We start from the raw sequence: 23197 nt of genomic DNA, 5'->3' as shown, positions 1-23197 counted from the left end.
TTGCTGACAGAACACGTAGATGATGGTGATGCAGCCCTGATATAAATAACTGCAGGAAGTCTTTTCTCCTCGGGTCAGAAGGACAAAGCAAGGAGGAGGGATCATAAGAGGCCAACGGCAAAGTCTCCCTGTAGGATTTGGAGCCATGGCACAGGCTGCCTGGCGGGAGCTGGAATCACAGATGGACGAGCTTTCTGGCCTGAGCAGGGACCGGCGAGCAAGAGAGAAAACTCTCCCGACTTCTCCCATCTTCCCGGCCACAAGATTCCTGACACTGGGTCCCATTGGCCGAACCCACCAGAGGCCAGATCTCGATAGCGTAGGGCATCTGGGAAACACAGGTTACAGAGGTGGACCTACTGAGAGTCACAGCAGAGCAGGAGAAGGGTGAGCTGTAAACTGCAGAGCAAGCAGACGCAGTGCATCACCTCTGTCCTTTCGCAAGTAGAGCTTACTGCGAAATTTTCTATGATTGCTAATGACTTACTACTGCAGCTAACAAACTACCCTAAAACTTAGTGCTTTAGAACACCACCATTTTGTTATACATCACTTTTTAGGTACCAGGAATCTGAGCAGGGCTCAGCTGTGAGATGTGGCTGCTCCACCTGGAATGGCTGCAGTCCCCTGGTGGTACTAAGTTGTCAGCTAGCTGACCTACAGCAGCCAAGACAGCTTCACACACGTGTCTGGGGCCTGGACAGGGGTGGCTAGAAGATGGGGATCACCAGGTCCCCCCTCTCTCCATGGAGCTTCAGAGCTTCTCACGGGATCTCCCAGAAGACGAGCTGGACTTCTTACAGGCGGCTCTGGGCTCTAAAAGCAAGTGTTCCCAGAGACCTAGGTGGAAAGTCACAGCTTCTGAGAGTGTCTTAGCCTCAGAAGTTCCAGATCCTCACTTCTGCTATATTCTACTTGGAAAGCAATACACTGAGGCCAGGTTCAAGGGGCAAGAGGTGGGGAAGAGCATCCACGTATATAAGCCATGTTCAGGTGTCATCTCTCTTTCAAAGAGGCTTTGAAGGAGGGGAAACTGCACACTTGTGGTCAGATGCACTACGCTGATTTTTGCACCTATATCACTCAGCTGATTTCTGTCTTACTCTTGAGCTGATGCTTTCCCCAGGCCTTTGTTTGTGTGTTGATGCCGGAATGATTTTAGCTGGATTTTTTAAAATCAATTTCCTTGCATACCTTCAAAATTGGGAGAGAGAATTCTGACATCTGGGTCTGCTCTCCTGTCTCCTACCAGCAGGTGCTGAGTCAGTCGCTTTCCTAAGTGATCCAAGAAAATGCCTCTTCAGCAGCTTTGAACATGCTCCTTCGTTTGTTTCCTCTTCATCGTTTAAGTCGGAGGTGACCTGCGCCTTGTGTTAACATGGCCCTCTTTCAGAATGAATTGACACTGCTCAGTGTGAAGTGACCCGAAGTCATCTGTTTGCATTTCAGCTGATACCTGACACATCCCTTGGTTGACTGGTTATTTCCTAAATGCCTGATCTGGAGCCACGCAACCTGCTCAAGGCTCACCTGTCGTCTTTCGTTTACACCATCAACACCCGGAAAGGTAAGAGCCCAGAGACTGAGGCTCAGTGACCTTCGATGACCTCCCCAAGGGTGCACAGGCAGTGAGGATGCCAAGATAGGTGCCCGTGGTCCTGGCTCCATGCCCTGTGCCCTTCCTCATAAACCTATGTGGTCTCCAAGAGGTCTGCCCCCTGGATCTGAAATTGCCATTCCTCGTGATAATTATCAGTGTCTGAAGTGCCTGGGAAGGGCCCAAAATAATTCACCTAGCATCCTTCAGAGCTCTTTACTCTGCAGTGACTGGTAAGCCTGACAGATGCTCATGATGGCGGACTCACCTTCAACTGTCTATGCTCCAAAGCACTGTCTTAAGTTGGCATCTTATCCTGCCAAACAGACCCCCCATGGTCTCTCTCACAGCACCGACTACTCAGTACAGGGCTGGGTCTGTGTCTCTTATTTGCTGTTACATCCCCGGCACCAAGCTTCACACTCAAGAAACGTCTCCTCAATAAGGGAAATGTTTCAGGTAATTCATTCTCTTAAGTGCTTTTAAAAAGAATGAGATTTAGGAGTATCGGTGTCTACCTTCCTGCCTCGCATTGATGGAGAGGGATTTTCCAAAACATGGGTTCTGGGATATAGGTCAGCGAGGGTGAGTTCTCCAGACCTCAAAGTAAATGTGTCATGAGCTCTAGGGCATCTGTCAAGTTATTCACCTCTTGTGTTTCTGTGTCCAGTTCTGGAAAACACAGGTGATAAAAGCACCTACTTCGTGGGGTTGTTCTGAGGATTAAATGTGTGAAAAACATTTTAAGCACTGAGAACGGTGTCAGACACAAATAGATACTTAATAACTGATGGCTATTATTATTACCATTATTATTATATTCAGCTATCTCCCCAAACTTCCTGGACCCAGCACATCATTCCTGTGTTCCCACGAGTAACCCAGAAGAGGTACAGAGAAGTCACATCTGAAGGTGCTGGGAGAAGGATATGAAGACATTCCCTCAACAGCCTCTGTGGCCAGCCAACCAAAGACCACCTTGGAAATGGAATCTCCATGGATACCAAATGAATGAACAGATGACACCGAAGACCGAAACCCATCCCCAACTCCTCCCCACCTGGCGTTATGTAATCCTCTACCATCTCCCCACCCCTTTCCACCCCAGAACACAGAAATGTTCCTGGGGGCAGGGAGAGGCCATAACACCCTGAAATGGCTGAGTGTTCTCACCCAACATGTATTTACTTTTGCTCACCCAGATTTGCAGACCCAAATTCACACCAGCCGTCAGAGCAATCAGTCGGGTACAGCTGTGATACACTAGTGAACCCAGCCCTTTCCCTCCAGTGGCTTTCAGTCTGGTTGAAAAGGAGACTGTCAGGTGGGTCTACCATGCAGGGGATGTGATACGGTCCTTACACAGAGGTGAAGGTCAGCTCAAGGTTACAGAGTATAAACAGCAATGCCCAGAAGCTGGCATAGCCAAAGAAGATCACAGAGAGCTTTGGATGCAAGACTTCGATCCCCAGAACCTCTTCATCTTAAAACTGCAAGTTGGGACCCCTGGATCCACATCTTCCCTTTTCCCCCTCCCCTCAAGCCGCTGGCAGCCATCCATCTGGTCTCTGTATCTGCGAGCTTTTGTCAGGCTCCACATATAAGCGATAGTATACAGAATCTGTCTTTCTCTGACTTACCTCACTGGACATAATGCCCTTGAGGTTCATCCCTGTTGTTGCAGAAAAGATAGAAATCACTCTCTCAGAGAGGTTATATGCTCCCTGCTGTCCACTGCAGCATTACTCGTCATAGTCAAGACATGGAAACAAACTGAGTGTCCGTAGTGGGTGAATGGATAGAGAAAATGTGATGTATATACACAACGGAACATTATCCAGCCATAAAAAAGAAGGAAATCCTTCCATTATCTTCTAGAACTCCCAGCCCTGCCAAGTTGGCCAAAGTCAAGTTCTCTTGCTCATGAGACAAGCCTCCCACTAGAACATGGGAAAGAGATTGAGTGAAACCTCAGGCAACTTTCCCAGTACCAATCTGGGAGCACAGCTGGTGCCACCATTGGTACCTTCCTCCTTTCTTCTCTTCCCCCAAGAGGATCAGAGTCGTCAACCTTGGTCCAAAAATGTATCGCTAGAAAGGAACCATAGCTGTCAGGTGATGAAGGGATTCTTGAGTTGGAGGCCACTATGGATTAACATCTTGAAATGTGTGAAGCCCGTGAAGTTGTGTACAGAAAGGCTGTGTGTATTGTTACACAGTGGAGTTTGCACATACATGCATTAGACAATGGGACTCAATTATACAGGGTGGGGGGCACAGGGGACTGAGAGAGAGAGAGAGACAGAGAGAGAAGGCGGTTTAAATAGTTTAATTTCTAACATGACCATTCAACTCAATAAGCGTAGCCCAGGAGAGCAAGAAGAATGACATGAACCCAATGGCCCCCAACTCCAGCTGCAAGTCCGAATCTCTTGGACACCTTTTTCAAAAGACTAACACCAGACACAATATTGTAAATCAACTATACATCAATTAAAAACAACAATAATAAAAGAGATCATGAAAAAGATTGAAGAACATTTTTTAAAATCTGTTCACAGTATAGCTTTAGATTTCCGTTACCTTAAGGTATATGAACTGTAATAATAGACGGATAAACTACTTAAAGAAACTCCTGTGCAGGCATTTAGTTTCATGGGTATTTTTGTTACTAAACAAAATACTAACACCAAGGCTTCACCCCAGACCGGTGCTGGGATCTTAGGAGCAGTCACCACTGGAAGCAGTGGCCTCAGCTCATCTCAGCTCCGGGTCCCTCTTACAGCACAAGTACCCTAATACGGCTGCACCCGACCCTTGTCATCTTGTATATATTACATGGCCTTGAAATAGACTAACCCTTTCACCTCAAGTCTAACAGAAGAACCTGCTCTCTGGCCCCTCCCTTAACAGAAGGTACATGGAGCGGACTCATGGAACCAGTGACAGCCATTCGATCCCCCAGTCGTTGATGGGTGTCCAGGGCGGGCCAAGTAGTGCATGAGAAACGAGGAAAGGGCGGCGAGCAGACCAAAGTTTCTGCCCTCCTGCAGCATGCACTCAAGAGGAAGTAAAAACGTGTAGCAGGTACAACTTAAGGGATTTTCCAGAAAAGTTGGACTCTACCCAGGGTTACCTTCATTCTAAACTGGGAACCTCCCTCTGCGTTAAGAGCTGAATTTTTTCCCGACAACCACAATCATGGTTTTTCACTTGCAGGGGCGATTTTATCCCCAAGGGGACATTAGGAAAAAGCTGGACCCATCTTGGGGGATCAAAATTCGGGGCTGTGTATACAGTGCGCTGAGGCCAGGGACGCTGCTAACCATCCTACAATGTACAGACCGGACTGCCCCTCACAACAAAATGTCATCTGATCCAAATGTCAATAGCCAAAGGCTGAGACATGTCTACTCTTTTGGATTATAACCCAAACTGTAAAGTAAATATCCAGATGCCCTTACTGAAATAAATGAATGGTTGAATAAAAAAAAACATGAGGGAGAATAAACACATTTCACCTGCAGGATTCCAAAAAAATTTACATAAATATACCACCCACAAGGAGGCAGAGTGTAATTCCGTAATTGTGATCTGTGGATCATTACTTCCTTCTGGAAAATACAGTATAGGGAGTGCAGAAAAAAGCAACTTTACAGACGAAAAACCCGAGAAATACCACCCCAGCCAGTGACCAAATTTCACATCAACAGTGATTAAGTCAGGGTGGGAGTACGTGTTCTTGATCCAATGCAATGAAAATGGCATTTTTTGTTTGTTTGTTCTTGAAAATCCCAATTGGCTTTTATTTCAAGATGATGGGGGAATAAAAAAGAGCACAGAGATACACCTGACGTCTTTGTGCCTTTACCTGTGCTGTCCCCTTTGTCTGAAATCCCTTTTGGCCTATAAAACCACTACATAATCAACAAGGACCTACTGTACAGCACAGGGAACTCCACTCAATATTCTACAACAACCCATATGGGAAAAGAATCCAAGAAAGACTAGACACATGCATATGCACAACTGAGCCATCCCACTGCACATCCGAAACCAACACAACACTGCAAGCCAACTACACTCCAATCAATACAAAACAAAAATCAAATCAAAAAAAAAAAAAAAACCCCACTACACACCAGCTCCCTCTCCTACCCCGGGCACAGACAGCAAGTAGGTATGTGAGCCACTGGGAGCTTCCCAAGAGTCTTTGCACCTTTGATTATAGTAAGAACAGAAGGAACTTCTGAAGGGATTCATTGTGCCGGGCCGGGGAGGGGTGCTGGGCAAGAAGGCTGTTGCATCTACACCAGGGGCGTCCTCCCCCTCCCACCCTGTGCATTGCCAAGGCTAGTGCCCCCGTGCCTTATTACTTCTTGAGACCCAAAATATACATCCAACTAACCTTTCATGCATTTATTTTCTTAGATTAGCAGGCTGGGATTTATGGCCTGAAGCGAAGAATATTACTGGCTACACCAGGGCATAGTTTATCTGAAATAGAATAAGGAGAGATCTTTTCCTGGTCCAAGGTAGGTTCAAAAGCTACATCATTCAAGTGAATCAAGTTCAGGGCCAAACCACCTCAAACCACCACATATTATTTCTAACAATTGAGATTCCCAAACCACCAAAGAATATGTTTTGAGGCTTATCAGCCCCAGGCCCACTTTGTCCCCTTGTCAAATATTCTTACTTTATTCTCTTTCTCTTTTGTTTACAACTCTTATCTTTGCAAGAATATCTATTTGGTAACAATGCCTTATTCAGAGATGGCCTTAGGTCTGACCACAGTCTGGGCGTGAGATTCTTAACAAACTCTTGAGTATTTAGCATGTAAAACTGTAAAGACTTCAGCAAAGTATATGTATTGGTTAATAATTAACAATATGCCCATTCATTCATTCATTTAACCAATCTAAGCATATCTCTGATTTTGAGAAAAGCACCCAGGCATCTGAGTGCCATGCCTCTGCTCTGGACCTTTCCACCTGCATTTCCTGGAATATCAGGGAACCAAACTAATGCTATGCAAATATCTGGCTTCAGGCTCACATTCAGATCTGACAACGAGACTTCTTTGAAATTGACTTCCTGTGGGAAGAAGCAACCAAAAAATAGGTGGGAAAAGATGAGCAAGAAAGAGCTTTCGAGGCCTTTGATTCTCCGGACACATAATCAGGTGATGAGAGACCTAGGATGCTTCTGACATTAGCTCTCTGTCGGGGAAGGAAAGGAGATGGGGTGGTGAGAACATGCAAGAAAGGGTACAAGTACTGTGGGATGCTTCTGTTGTCCACTGGAAGGAAAACATTCTCTGAAATTAAAAGGGATCCTTAGACGTCTAAAGAACAAACGCGTTTTGCTTTTCTTCCTTTGTGGAGGTCTGCTTTGGAAGACTCGAGCTCCAGGAGAGAACAGAACTTCTAAGATGACAAACAGCCCCATCCCGGTTTTCCTCTGTGCAATGGTTAATGCACACGCATGCACCCTCCCAGCTATTTTTGTAAATTGCCCTTACGGATAATTTGCACGACAAAACTTGTTTCCCAGAATGGAAGCTGAGCCCCTGTGTGTAGCCACAGTCACCCAGAGATCACAGGTGCAGAAGTGACAGGAAGGTGGCAGTAGGTGGTCAAACAGTGTCTGCAGCAGGAGTCTTGTTGGAGGCACAGGTAATTTGGTCCCCCCTCCACCCTGGCCATCCTTAAGTGGTGAGGGAAGTCCTGCTGACAGCTGATCTACAAAACATTAGCCCAGCTCTGGATCTCATTAGCATTGTCACGGCTGAGTCTAGAAACAAGTCACCATTGCTGAGGAAAGCACCCAAGGATACTTGGCTGGATCCTTCAGGGTTATTTACAGCAGATGGCCAGATAGAGCAGGCCCATGCTAATTCTAAATATTTGGAAGCTATGCTAAACGAGTGTCAAATTGGCTTCATTAAAAAAGATACACAGTTTTATTATTTTCTAATTATGACAATTCCGAATAAAGGCTAATGACATTACCAGATCCAGGTTTCCCGTCAGCTGTTTTCATAAACAGATAAGACTCATTGCTAATTAGAGCATGTTAAGTATTCAACAGACACATTATTAATGCCAGGCTTTAACAAGATGGAAAGTGTGCCACTTTACCAACTTAAACACACATTCATGAAATATTTACTGATTTACTATTGTCTTAACTAGAAAACTGATTTTTTAAAACACCTTTCTAATTGATGGACTCTGAACACATACACTTTGGCTCTACATCCAAAATTTTCCAATCTTTTGACTTGTAAGTGGAGCCACCCAATCTAGATGCTTCAAAGATGCTTCTTTCTGAATCTGTGAAGACTTGGAACCTTTAGATTATGTAGCCCGGGAGCAAATTTCTCCATGTTGCAGCTTGCCGATGACAAGACAGCCCTCAGGACTCAGAGGAACACCTTAGTAGGCAGTGGATTGTGGCTGGATGCACAGCTATTTGTGAAATTTAATTCTACATATATAACCGATTCCCAAAAAAAACCGATGTGGATATCATCTCCTGGAGAGTTAAAACTTTAAGAGATTCTGGTTCGTAAACCAGGGTCCAGGAAATCAACAATCAGTAGTTGGCAAACAGAAAAAATGTCGGAATATGAAATCATGTGATTTCCCCTTATTCAAAACCTTGAGTTTCCATCAGCAAAATATTTCTCTATATAAACAGCCATCTCCACGAAGAATATTATATAAGACTGTTGAGCCTGAGAAAACCAAGCACAGAGCTAGCACACCAGCCAGAGGGCCCATGACCAGCTCAATCTAGGTCTGATTTCTGAAGAACAGAAGGGAGAGATCATGAGGGCTCATACCCACAGATGTGTTTATGTGCCCTAAATCCCTGTGCTTAATCCCCAGATGCACCTCCAACCCCAGCCAAAGGTTTTACCTTCCAACAATCAGCCAAGTTCAGTCATGAGGTTAATGCTGTCTATTGGTTTCTGTTTCTTCAGTTGAGATTAAAAGGGAATTCCCAGCACTAGCTCACAATCAACAAAACTGAAATGTGCAAAGTATAAGCAAAAGAATGACTCCTTTCTTAAACTCACCCACCCCTTAACAAACACAGAAAGAAAGAAGTTTAAAAAAAAAAGAAAGAAAGAATGGAAGAGGGACAAAAGGGTTGATCATTACTGGATGTACTTTAAAAACCAACATATAACTGTGTGCCATGTCCACTAACACTCCTATGTTCAGAGGTCATAAACAAATTTGATTACATGGCACTTCAGATCAAGTTTCTGGAGTATGTAGCAATGTCAGGACATATTTAGTGACCTAACAACACTTATACCAAATAGCTGTTATAATCAGACTCATCTGTGTTTAAAACAAACGAACCAAAAAACTGTTATGAAAATCCAGTCAAACCAAGGCAAGTAGCTTCCCTCCCATACTACATTCCAAAGAGAAAATGCACTCATTGTTTTTCCTAAAGCTCACAGTACTCACTTTAAATGTCTCGTCTTTGGTATATTCTTATATAAGACACTCAACGAATTCTACTGGATAGCCTTCACACTTTTTGTCCTTTTATATTTTGAGCACTAAGCTCTATTTCCAGAGAGAAATAAAATAACTTTGAGGTTGGTACCATAGAGCGCACTTAGAACTCACACGTTTGGAAGGGATTTTGAGTTGGCAGAGCTGCATCCCCTACCCTTCCCCACAACTGTCGCCATCCCATTTGCAGGCTGATTTCAACTGTGAGCCATTTATCCTAAAACCTGCTGAGAACCGCCTGAGCCAGGGCACAGGCAGGTTAGCCTCCTCCCGGCTTTTCTGGGATGACCCGGAAAACCTATGAATGAGAAGGTCTTCACCGCCCAGCTGCCAACCCGGAGAGATCCAGCTGGTCTCTCGATTTGACAGTGAACACGGAGTCTGTAAAACCTGGAAGGATGTTTCCACCCCGGACAGCGCTAACACAGCTCTCCGGATCAAATAGACGGGGTTCCCAGAAGCACCCTCTGACCTTGGAGATGCTACAGGGAGATACTCCCAATGAACTCACCTCAGCGTGAAGCGGTCCTCGGTGGAGTTTTTGGAGATGGAGACGGGAAACGTCAGCACATCTCCCTGCCTGACCGTCTTTGGCACGTACTGCACGGCCACGTGGTTGTCCAAACGCAGCTCTCTCAGGGGCGGCCGGCTCGGGGTCTGGTAAAGAAAAACGCTCCCGATCCTCTGCAAGGGAGGCCCCGACTCATCGATGTCGCTGCGGCCCGGCCGCATCCCTCCGGCTCTCCTGGCACAGTCTCCGCGCTCGTCCCCGGGCTGCAGGGCGTAGTAGAGCTCCACGGGGCTGCCCTCGGGGGGCTCGGGCGACTTCTTCCTCCCGGCCACCACCGTGGGGGGCCCGAACCAGGTCGCCGGGAGCTCCAGCTGCGCCACGCACAGCCCCAGGGCCCCCTGCAGCCGGCAGCTGCTCCTCACCTCCCGGGTCTCCCGGAAGGCGAACACCCGCAGGCAGGGCAGCCTCTGCGCGGGGCCGGCGTCGTCCCAGTCCCTGCCCACCACGTGGAACAGCACCTGCACACGGGGCCGACTCAGGGAGACCTTGTCCCGCAGGATGTGCGCTTTCAGCTTCCAGTTGAGGGAAAACGTGCTGGTGAATCCAAACGGGCTGGAAGGCAGCATCAAGTCCTGGGGGACCACCTGCTCGATGGCGAAAGGCCCGTAGCTGGCATTCAGGACGGGGAACCTCTTGGATTTGTAAATCAGAAAGGACTCCACGCGCGACTGCAGACTGGAGTTTCTCATGATGTCCTGGTTGGCTTCCTTCAGGAAGAAGGACACGTCCGCATGGTGGATGTGGTAGGTCACGGGGAGGTAGGTGGGCAGCAAGGAGAACCTCTGGATGCTTTCCAGGATGCCGCGGCTCGCCACCACTGTCGGGATGAATCGGGGTTCAGGGGTTAGAGACTCCAGGGCAAGGGTACCGATATTTCAGATCTCTTTGCACCTCTCCCCCCCTTTATAAGGACTGCCTTGTCTTTGCACTAATTACGCAATTCTTTACTCAAAAGGTCTTACTTAAATCAACTCATCTTATAGGAAATATATTTCTTTAAAAAAATTGATGCCACTGGAGTAGACAACAGGCATCACTGGCCATGCATAGAAGCTAAGTGTGCAAATAAATAAATTTCAAATCATGCCTTTAATTTTCAGCTAGCGGTCCTGGTGCCTTTAGGAGGCGATGGGTTATGCCCAAGACTTGTTCTCTTTTCGTTAAAGGGAGAGATCCTCATGAGAAAGGTCTTAAGAATGTGCTGGCATCCAACAGAGAAGGGCATTCCTGTGAACTCAACCAGATGGACCAAGACTGGAAACGAGAATGACCTTCTCAGCATGTGGTTTGAGGCTGTGTCCATATTCCACCCAATACTATTTTATGTTCCACCAGATACACCCGCCGCATGTAAGGACACAATGACCACTGCGAAATGATAAAGGGCATTAAGGTGGGCAATCACATATCACTTGGACATCACACACTTTCCTGGGGGTTAAGCTGAGAGATGGAGAGAAAAGACCTCGGAAGGATCATGCTAGGAGGAAACCTCCAGAAACAGATGAGATGGGCTGACCACGTCTGGTCGGGTCCATGTGTCCCTAGAACCCAAGAACCAAGGGGATCCCATCACTCATCCTTCGTAAAAGCTATGTTGACCCCAATGCACAGAAAGCATTCTTTTTTTTTTTTCCTTACTAAGCATATCCCTCCCTCAGGGGGAACATTCCAAAATGTTATTTTTACATCGTGCCTTATATTCTGGAAGAAAACCACAGACACAGAAATTACATAATTCAAGAACCAACTTAACAGGCTTTAGAAATGGAAATTATTGGCTCTGGGATCACTGACTTTCTAGGCAAAGCTCCACAAGTTATCTGAAGCCCTTCTCATTAGTCGCCCTGTAAGTATCACTGGTTCTTCTGCAGTAAAAGCAACTGAAGCCCTGACATTCATCGGGCCAAACTGTTTCAGAGGCTCACGTGAGCACACTTTGCAATGCACGACGCCTACATGAGCCTGGACCCCTCTTGGCTGTTGTCTGTGAACAGAGGAGGAAGCAAAGGACTCAGAGAAAGGGGTCTTGACTGTGGCTTTGCTGCACAGATCTCGAGAGAGAACAGGCAAGTCACTGAGCCTCTCTGCCTCTCCTGGACTGGTCTGAATGAAGTAGGAGGCCCCCATCCAGTTCTAACAGTGCAGGATGCTCAGCTGTGGTCCATCCTGCTTCTGGACAAGGAGCCAGCTTGACATACACTCATCCTGAGTTGATGGACAGCCCCGAGGGAAGGGCTCCCTCAATTCCATGGCATCACCCAACTCAGCCCAGGCTGAGCACCCCAGTTCAGCAACGAAGGTGTCTATGGCCCTGAACCATTTGAAACTTCCAGTATCTGAGCAGTTTCGATTCACCCAAGTGGCGATTTCATATGATTCAACCTAATACATCAGAATTTCTTTGTCAAACATCAGAATATCATAGACCTCACAAGAGACCTCATTCCTTTATCAGGACTACATTTTTCTTAACGTTCTGGAAATCCCTCAGGATTTATATTTTCAATAAACGTGTATCATCACATGTGAGTTTTTCGTGAAACTGAAGCACAGGCAGTGAGTTTCGTGCTCATGCTCAGGGTTGAAGCTTTCTCCTTCATCCCATCTCTGGGTACCACCTCCCCTCCCCCACCTTGCTGGCTACACTCCTGTGACTGTTCAGGCTGTGTCATAAATGGAATGCCTCCTTTGACTGCATGATTCTGCGTTTATATGCACCATCGATGTCCTTCTGTAGATCCCATACTTCCTTTTCACAGGACTTCATGCTCTTCTGTAATTCCCTTCATGCCCCAGTGGGTTATATGCAAGTGAGCAGAGATGACATATGAGCCTTTTCTCTGTTTTATTCATAGTCCTTAGAAGAACACCCGACAAATACTAGCTTCTCAGTAAATATTTGAAAAATGAATGAATCAACAAATGAATTATGCTTCCAATATTACAAAAAGCAGATTATATTTTTACATCAGGATTTTATATGCTGTCTCCTCCATTGCTATCACTCTATAATTAGAATCTTCCATCCTTTTATCCCATGAAGAGCTCCATGTAATCTTGGTGATAAAAGACCTACATCCCTCACACAGTGCCCCCTGATTCTTTTTTTTTTCTTTTTTAATGTCATTGGAGTACAGTTGACTTACAATGTTGGGTTAGTTTCAGGTGTACTGCAAAGTGATTCAGTTATACATATACATTATCCATCCTTTTTCAGATTCTTTTCCCATTTAGGTGATCACAGAATACTGAGTAGAGTTCCCTGTGCTACACAGTAGGTCCTTGTGGGTTATCTGTCTTATATATAGTAGTGTGTAGATGTTCATTCCAAGCTCCCGATTTATCCCTTTCCCCACCCCACGTTTCCCCTTTGGTAACCGTAAGTTTGTTTTCGAGATCTGTAAATCTGTTTTGGTTCTGTAAATACATTTTAAAAAATGATACAAATGAACTTATTTACAAAACAGAAACAGACTCACAGACACCCTGATTCTTATAAATGCAGCTTGGCACCACTCGGGTTGTCATCACACCAGCCTGTCATTCATTGTAGACACTGCTGAAGCCAAATAGCCAGGTTATAGATAGTCAAACATTAATACCAGACACCGAGGCTCTGTGAACTTTCCTGTTGGAACATCTGACCCCTATTTGAGTACACCAAACTAAACTGGGCAACTAATTACATATTCCAAGGGCAATGGCTGTGGGTCCTCTGACTTTATTTGGGAAAGCAACCAGGGGAATGCCACCGGCATCATTCAAAGGAAAGTCATTTCTAAGCTTCATTCCATGAAGAGCCTATTTGTCTTTTCGCCTAGTATCTGACCTACATGTTTATTGCTTAAAAATGCTCCAAGTTGACCTAAAGCTAGTGTTATTTCCTTTTTCTGTCTTTTTTTTAAAAACAAAATTCAAAAAAGAATGTTCCACCATGCACAGAATAGATTAAGAAGGAAAACTAATTAACCTCAAATCCCCACGGGGGTGGCTATTATAACCTACGAGCACCAATTCCACATAAAAAAAAGAGCAAGGTATCAAATAACAAAGAAGTTGCACGTGGTAAATCTCACTTAATAACCCATTAAGAAAAAAAATTACATTTGATTTTGGTGCTGTGACTTTATATGCTTATTTGAAAGAAAGTGACATGTTCCCATCGTTAAGCAACGCAGTGACCACATAGAGATTTTCTATTAATTTACCATTTTGAAAACATAATTTCCCCTAAATAATACTTTTATGAAACCTGAGAAAGATGGTGACTTGAGCACAGACCTTTAAAATTCCCCCTGAGTGGACTCAAAAGCAGTAACTAAGGGAATATGGTAATAAGTAAAAATCTGCGTCTGTGTTGAATATTCAGTGCAAATTGCACGCCCTGGCCTGGGAGAATTCCTGAGAAATTAAATGGGATACCAATGTCTCATGCAGAAAATACAGCATGGTGAGGGTTGCCAGATACAACATACAGGAAACCCAGTTATGTTTCCATTTCTAATTGACAGAAATGTTGCATGGGGCATGCTTATAATTAAAACAAGAACAAAATTTGTTGTTTATCTGAAATCCAAACGTTACTGGGCACCCTGAATTGTTGTTGGCTAAATCTAGCATCTCTAAGCATGACATCATAAAAGAAGATGATAGCCTGGTGGAAGTACCCTGATATTTCTAAGAGCAAAGGCCACTGTATCCCAGGGATGCCCCGCACTGGGTAACGTTCCTGATGCTGGCTGCTGACAACATTTGTAATCAGCTGAATTGAAAGACTCAGGAGTGAGTCGGACCACACTGTGTAGAAAACCCCAGAATCAGGGCCTCTTGCTGATGTGGAACAGGAGGTATGACACAGCGTCACTGTGGACTGAGTCCAAGCCAAGGCAAAATGACTTACGGGACACTGGCCCCCAGTGTAGCAGCTGTACCAAATTGAGAGAAGGGAGAGTACAACAATGGTCTGAGAATACCAGGAAAGCCAACACATCCCCATGCTGCTCAGGCTGCTGCATCACCGATATGGGAATGTAGGGCCAGCGCCCTTCCAGGTGGACGTTTCATGTGCAGCTCTAACAAGAGCAAGTGGAAACCAAATGGAAAGAACAGGAAGCCACCCCACTGTGTCAGGGAAATGCCAATGCACTAGAGGCTACCCTCATTCAAGGACAGCTAGAGAGAAGGCAAATACAGATGAAAAACAGAAGGAGCATAAAATGTTTGTTTCATAAATAAAAACTGCAAAATCAAAGAAGGGCATTTGATAGGGCACTGAAGAGACAGGAACAGCAAAGCTTTGAAGGGTGGTTACCACAGAATACTGATGTATATTTTACACAGAATAACTTCTGTGCTCTCGCTAATCAAGAAAATGCAGGACCCTTGTTATTTTATAATGAAATAAGACTAAGATGGAAGAAGATACGGCAGTATTAAAAGTAAGGGATTTAAAATGGTTTCAGAAGCAATAAAAAAGATATGAAAAAGGAGAAAATTGAATTTATCCTGTGAAAAAGAGAATGTGTGAAGCTTTCCCCCAAGCTGAATGGAAAAGACAAGAAATGAAAATGATGATCAGTGCCAGGCTGCAAACATGAGACACATTAGATATGTATACAGATAATAGGGCTTCTAAGAAAAATAGCAGAAAAATGCAAAAGAAGCATCATTAAAAGACAATCGAGAAAGGAAAACAGTCCTGGGGTAAAAATAAATAAATATTTCACTGAATTCCAAGGAAAACTGGAAACACCACCTTCTAGGTATTTCTTAAAGCCATTTCTTAATGTCAAGAATAAATAAATAATTCTATAAGTGCTTATTTAAAAATAAAACAGAAATTCAAAAAGAAAAAAATCAACTGGCCTCAGTTATATCTACTGTACAAAATTAAGTCTTAAAAACGATAAATATTTCCATAAATCTGATGGAGAATGTTCAAATTGAACAATTCTCTAACCTAGAGATTTTCCTGATAATATGTGAGGACAGTAGAAAGGTGCAAGATTACATCCTATCTATCCTTCCTTAAGAAAAAAAAAACAACAACAACACTGAAGCCTATTATTCAGGCAGCCAGGAGGTGGTTAAAGTGTAATATTCAGGAACAGGAAGGTCATGACATAAACATGAAAACATTTAAGCATCGAATAAATTCAAATACAGTTTTAAATGTAGGCAAAACCAACAAGGTCAAAATAGTTATTGATCAAAGAAAAACCATAATCCAAACATTATGTTATTTAAAAATCATAAACTTGGTAAAAATGCCAAAAGAAACATGAAAAGAAAAAAAGTAAAAGGGTACTAATTGTGTATATCCATAGAAGTGGCTTTATTTTTGTCAATGGTAACCAAATAAATATATATTTAACTACAATTTTTTACAAGTTTAAAATCAGGCTGTTTGGCTTAAAAATTGGGAAGGGAGAGAGAGAAAGAGGGAAAACAGAAACAGCTCATTGAGTGATATATTGAAATTACAGAACACAGTTCATCAAGAAAGAAAAATGATAAAAAGCATAAAATATGATGAAAGGAGTAAGAACAAATTTGTTAATTATGACACTAAATATAAATGAGTTAAACTCTCCTGTGAAAAGACAAACACTGTCAGGATGACTCAAAAATTATAAGACATATGTCTTATGTCTCTTGTTGCCAATAATAAAAACTTTCCTTTGGTCCTTCTTAATGCTTTTGGCTTTGAAGTGTATTAGGGTGGGCCAAAAAGCTCGTTTGGGTTTTTCTGTAAGCTGTTACAAAAACCCAAACTTTTTGGCCCACCCAATATTTTTTTCCCGAGGTTAAGACAGCCATCCCTGTCCAAGTTTTCCTTGTTTTTTGTAAGCATTTTCTTAGTACAACTTTTTGCTTGCTTTTATTTTGTGGCACTGTGTCACTTTTCTTAGTGTCAATGTCGAAATAGATTCTGATTGTAAGCCTTTGCTTGATTGATATGTTTGAATTTATTCCTGCTATCATATTCTATGCTTAAATATCCCACAATTGTGTGTGTGTGTATGCGTGCGTGCTTCATTTCTTCTCCTTTGCTGGATGGATTTTTATGTGCTCCTTTTTTCTTTCTAGAGATTGAAAAATGCTATAGAGCTTCTTGACTGTCAAAGAAAAAATATGCATTCAAATTGATTAATCATCAAACTGAAAATATACAAATTTGAACTGATTTATAACCTTACCACCATGGCAAAATATTCTGGAATTTCTATTTAATAAATCCAAATGAAAGACAGTTAACTCCACTCCAGTCTTCTCCCTTAAAAGTTATATTTGAAAACAACAAAATCTTAACATAAAGGAAAGAAGACTTTCTATCTCCAGTAAAGTAGGAATAAGAATGCAGACCAAAACTCAAAACAAAAACAATATCCAACTTAACATGAATTGGATAGCTTTCCCCAAGAGTGAATGAAGGTCTCTTCATGGACCAGAAGGGTCTAAACGTGCTTAGAATGGCAAGACCTAAAGATGTAGCAGACCCCATGATAGCTGTGGTTGATGGGGAAACCCTGGCACTTCCCTGATTCCTGTGACCCTGTCGGGTCCCAGGTGAATGTGTCAGAGATAAGAAGGAAAGTAGATGGCGTTACTGACAGCTGGGACACACTAGGTATTCTGTGAGCTTCACTACATTCCTGAAAGCCCCAGACTGAGATGAGAGGTATGCCTCTAGGAACTTGGATTAGAGGTTGTTCAAGACACAAAGCCAAATCAAAGTTCCTAACTGGCTCAGCTCACTCCCCTGGCTCCTTACTCCTGGGTACCGGGGTTGCCCTATGCAGAGAAGAATAATCAACTGTCCCACCCAACCCCTAACACATGCTCAGCTGATGACTTGTACTTCGGAATCCACCAGAAAGGAACTCTCTCATCTTCCCTCCAGCAAATCTGACAGCAACTTAGAATTTGCTACCCATCTTTGCCTATGATGATAAGCATCTCTTTTTCCTTCAAAAATCAGTCCTTAAGGTCCAGCAACTTTTCATGCTCAAGCTTCCACATCATCTATTTCTTTCTCTCAGCTGGATAGCTCATCGCAGTATAAAAACCTAGTATACTCAAACTTCAGAAACAAACAAAACTGGCCTTTGACTCTGAATCCTTTTTTCTCTACCACCACATCTCTCTGCTTCTCTGTATACACATATGTAGGTATAGAGCCACTATTATAAATATGCTTTGTACCTGTTTATATTTATGTCAATGATCATAGACAGCTCCGTAAACATGCATGCGCACACAGACACAGACACAGTGTTGTCTATGGTCACTGTCATGTGCCATATAATGCCTCCCACCAAAGATATCCACAACCTAACCCTCACCTGTGAATACATGACCTTCATGGCCTAAGGGACTTTGCCAATGTGATTAAGTTAAATGTTTTGAGATGGGAGATGAGCTTGGTTTATCCAGTGGGACAAAGGTCTTTATAACAGAATGTCAGGAGGTCAGAGAGGAAGAAGATGTTTCTTTCTGGCTTTGAAGATGGAAGAAGGGGCCATGAACTAAGGCATGGAGGCAGCCTCTAGAAGTTGGAAAGGCAGGGAAACGATTGTCTTCTGGAACCTCTGGAAGGAATGCTGCCTGGGGAATAATTTTAGACTTCTGACCATTGCCTTTCTCTTTTAATGATTGGAAGTGTCATTTACGTTGTTTTATATTATTTTCCCCCTTTTGTAGATAAGGTAATCGAGAGTCAAAGGGACGGACAACTTGACTAAGGTCACACAACTAGTCAGCGCCCAGGGGGGACTGGAGAAGGTAGGTCTAGGGCAATGGTGGCTGGACCTGGCAGGCAGGTTCAGACTCGCAAGAGCTGCTTCTATGCATCTCCTTCCAGCTCCACATCCAGTAACTTCAGGTGGGTAGATGCCAGTCGCCCATGGTGGGAGTGTTTACACTATGGACATTGGCAAACCCTACAGACCAGGTGCTCATCCTCCCTCCCATCAGAGCCAGTGATTAAACACTGATCCTACTGGTCTGTTGCCTGGGCTTGAATTCGCCATATTCCACTATGATCCTATCACTTTTTCTGTTGCCATTAAAAACATTTCCTTGGCTCTCCAACGACTGCCATGTGAAATTTACATTCTGTAGCTCAACGTTCAAAATCTCTGAGTATTCACAGCCATCCTCCCTTCCCAGCTTCAGGATCTTGCTATCTGCCGCATCTAACCTACACTCCGACCAGACTGAGCGGTCATTCATCAAGTGCAACCCTAGGTTCCCTCTTCTGCTGCTCTCACCCTCCGGGTTGTCCTGCTCTCTCCCCAAAGCAAACCTCTAACAGGAAAATGCCATTTGTTCTAGAACACTGCATGAGGGCCTCCAGATCTAAGAAGCCCTCCCCATACACCCCAGCCAAATGGGGTCTATGTCTATGCAGCATTGTGATTTCTCCTTGGATGTGTAGCAAATTCTACTTCATATCACAGTTAAGGGAGTTCGTTTTCCCCACGAAATTATTTATTCAATGACAACACTTACTTCGTTCTGGACACTGTTCTATACTCTCTAGAATGATCAAAGAATGTAATACTCCCAGCACCCCCCATGCGTTAGGTGCTTTTTATCATCCTCAGATCACAGTGAGGAAACTGAGATCCAGAGAGGTCAAGGGACTTGCCTAAAGTCACACAGCTGGTAAATGGCAGAGACAGAATTTCAACCCAACAGCCTGGCTCCTTTAGCACTAAGCAATGTGACCCTCAAGGAGGTATTCAAGGACCCAGCCCTGTTGTGTTCACCTTTCCATATTAAATCATGCTTTTGCCAGAAGGTGGCTTGAGTTTCAACGGCACCATGCTTGATTAATTCCCAGTGGTACACAGAAAAATGTATTTTTAAAAATTGTAATTAGCCGTGCACCTCTCTTAATGAATACTGGAAAAATATAATTCGTACATCAAGCCCAAGAGTCGTGATTGTTATAGCTGAGGCTGACACAAAAATACATATTTTTTGGTTATTGGTCCACAGCGGCTGCTTGAATTTCAGGTCCAGGGCTTTCAGGACCTGCTGTTTCAGCAAAAGCTGGGAGATGACACGTATGATGCCCCCAGAACCCAGCACAGAGCTGAACACATCTGGAGGCCTTGTCATGTATTCTTTAAGTGAGAAAATGTTAGCTCCGGGGAAAGACACAGGTTGTCCCTTGGGATTTGTGTCAGGAAAGGGACACTTTTTGAAGACCTTGAAACGAATTGCATCCCTTTTACCTCTTCCCCCCAGGACACTGCGGGGGGAGGAGGGTGGGTAAAAGTATAGGAGAAAGGTCCATTTACAGAGGTGAACACATTTACTTTATCCACGTGGTTCTTAATTTGCTTCTAAAACATTGAATTTGTTGCTTCCGATATTTCAGAAGGGAATCTGTTTTCATTTCTCAAGCACATTTTCATACTTTGAATGATTGAGGAAACTGGTATCTGACTGCAGCTTCCCAAAGGAGCCTGACAACTAAAGAACGTAGCCGGCGGCAAATGCAGCAGATTTAAGTGTAGATTTAAGTGTGAGAAGCACTCTAGCTTAAAGAATAATTTGTTATGAGAAATGTGTTTGGAGGCTGTGGAGTTCTCTTAAAAGATACGTTTCTGTCTTTATTCGTCCTGTCATTCACGGCTCGAATAATTGTGCCAGGAGCTGTCCGAGGTGCTGGAGAGACAGGATTAAACAGAAGGAATGATATCCCTATCCTCGTGAGGCTGACATCCTAGTGAAGAAGGCAGATTTAAAAACCAAGTAAAGAAATAAACTCATGTAATGTAATTTCACGCAGCAGGAAGAGCCATGAAGAAAAATAAACGAGGGTGCACAGATGGAAGCATGGCCAGTCAAGTAGGCCTGTAACCTGAAATAAGGAGGCTGTAAGGAGAGTTATATGTTCCCAGATATATTAACCATTTTTAGTCCCTGTCAGCCTTTACATTTCACTAGCTAAATGCAAAAGCTCGGAAATCAAATGGAAATTCAGGCAGTCTTAACCAGGGGCTTTCCACCCCAGGACTACTGAGGATAATTCTTTATTGCAGGAGGTTGTTTTGTGCATTGTTGACTATTTATCAGCATCCTTGACCTCAACTCACTAGATGCCAGTAGAACTCCCTTGCCCCATTGTGACAGCCATAAATGTGTCCAGACGTTGCCAAACACCCCTCAGGGTAAAGTTGCCAGATAAACACATAGGGCATCCATTTATATTTGAATTTCAGAATAATAACGAATAATTTTCTTAGTGTAAGTACCAAATATTGCATGGGACATTCATAATTTATTTGAAAATCAACTTTAACTGGACATTTTGTATGTTTATCTGCTATATCTGGCAACCCTAAATGGGAAGCAAAACCATTCCTATTAGAGAACCATCACTCCAGTTTTACAATTTAGGAAATTGTACATACATATGCCACATATGTATGTAAGCAGGCACACGTGTCAGTCATGGATATATATGTTGAAAGGTCACATCAAATGCTCTGACCATCCAAAGTAGCAAAGGCATAACTGAAATGACCTTCCGGACAAAAAGTGAGTGTAGGAGACCCACTTAGATGAGATTCTATTACCAGAGTCTGAAAATAGAGATAAAATTCATGTCACACTCAACATGGTATCTTTTTTCCTTACAGACTCAACACAGAGCTATTAATATTGCAATGAACAATGATGCCCAGAGTTCAGTCATAGCTACACTCTCATACAGGGCTCATGTGAAAGTGTAATTATGGTCATATTTCCAGAAGATGAATACCTGGAAATACCTAATAACTTCTCAATACCTCAGAGAAGTTAGAGTTCCCTTTCTCTCTGCCCCATTCATTGCATGCCTTGGAATCTATTCCTAGACATTAAAAAAAAAAAAAAATAAAGAAATGCTCAGAAAAGTTTATATTGTTAGAATGTTCAGAGAAGGGTCAGGCTTAAAGTGAAAAATTAGCAACAAACTAAATATCCAGCCAAAACTCTACATAACCACTACACATCTATTAAAATAGCCAGAATCCAAACACTGACAACACCAAAAGCTGGTGAGGATGTGGAGCAACAGGAACTCTCATTCAGTGTTGGTGGGAATGCAAAATGGTGCAGCCACTTTCAAAGACAGTTTGGCGATTTCTTATAAACCTAAACATACTTTTTCCATACCATCCAGCAATCATACTCCTTCATATTTACCCAGAGGAGTGGAAAATTTATGTCCACACAAAAGCCTGCACAGGAGCGTTTGCAGCAGCTTTATTCATAATTGCCAACCTTGGAAGTGACCAAAAGGTCCTTCAATAGATTAATGGATAAACAAATTTATCCATTAGTGCATGCAACAGTGAGGAGGAATCACATGTTAGAAGAGGGACAAGAGAGAAGGGGTCCAATTCCCAGGTGACCCCAGTACTGCCACATTAGCTTGGATGTTTACGCAAGACAGAATCGATTTCTAGTTTGTTTCAGCCACTGTTACGTTGTAGCTTCTGTTACAGCTGCACCTAATCCTAGCTTTAAGACAGAGTCATATCTTTCTGAACTCTGTGTTCCAGCAGTGGGCTCTCCATGTGTGGCCCCGCACTGGCAACATCAACATCACCTAAGAATTCATTAGAGATGCAAATTCTCAGGCCCCACTGCAGACCTACTGACTCAGACACTCTGGTTGGGACTCAGTAATCTTTGCTTTCACAATCCCCCAAGGGGTTCTGATACATGTTACAGTTTGAGAACCACTATTCTAGTCAGTTTCCATAAAATGCTTCTGCTATATACATGCAAACATGCATGCAATGACTGCAAACATACATAAAAATCCAGATGCAGAAGCATTTTTTGTGGTTGTTCAAATGGAGATCCCCCTTATCCCAGAGAATTTTTTTTCCTAATTAAAAATTGCAAGACTACTTCAAATCATGTGTGTGGAAGAGCTCCGGGTTCTTAGGAAGAAGTGGTGGGGGGGATGATAAATCCAATGGAATTTTTTAAAGATGTAACCAGCCAGGCATCCTAGACAATCTGATTTAAGAAAGTCTGGTCCCATCTACACCTGGCACATTTCACTTGAGCTTCTGCATACAAATTCCGTAGCTACTCTGATGGTCTTATCTGGTAACCATGACTGAGAGGGAGGTGTGTGAGTTCTGGCCATAATTTTTGAGGTTGCAAAGAATCAAACACAGAGGAAAAAACAAAACCCTCCTGCTGTCACTGGGTGCAGTGATTCTCACCCTCTGGCCGTCATCGGAATCACTCGAAGGGCTTGCCATGCTGGGGCTTCACTGCAGAGCTTCTGATTCAGGAGGTCTGGGGTGGGACCCAAGAATTTGCATTCCAACAAGTGATACTGAGGCAGCTGGTCCAGGGGCCATACTTTGAGAACTACATGCTTCCTGCATCCTAGGCCTGGAAGCTCACCTGAGAACTGTCCATATGGGTGGACAAAAAAGATACCTTGAGATGCCTTGTAAGGCC

At 43.6% G+C, this 23197-nt stretch overlaps 1 protein-coding gene across 1 annotated transcript in view; it reads right to left on the bottom strand.

Moving 5' to 3' along the window:
- Window positions 1-23197, bottom strand: part of TMEM132D (transmembrane protein 132D) — a gene marked incomplete at both ends in the record, with an annotated part of 636473 nt that overhangs the window by 466735 nt on the left and 146541 nt on the right. Inside the window, one exon of the mRNA XM_079717165.1 lies at window positions 9650-10526. Within this exon, the coding sequence (XP_079573291.1) occupies window positions 9650-10526 (877 nt within the window). The remainder of the gene's footprint in view (window positions 1-9649; window positions 10527-23197) is intronic.

The sequence above is a fragment of the Hyperoodon ampullatus genome, assembly GCF_949752795.1.
Source record: "Hyperoodon ampullatus genome assembly, chromosome: 13".
In the NCBI taxonomy this organism is placed as follows: Eukaryota; Metazoa; Chordata; class Mammalia; order Artiodactyla; family Ziphiidae; genus Hyperoodon; species Hyperoodon ampullatus.
Note: the sequence above shows the minus strand (reverse complement) of the source record. Positions and strands in the feature narration are given on the sequence as shown.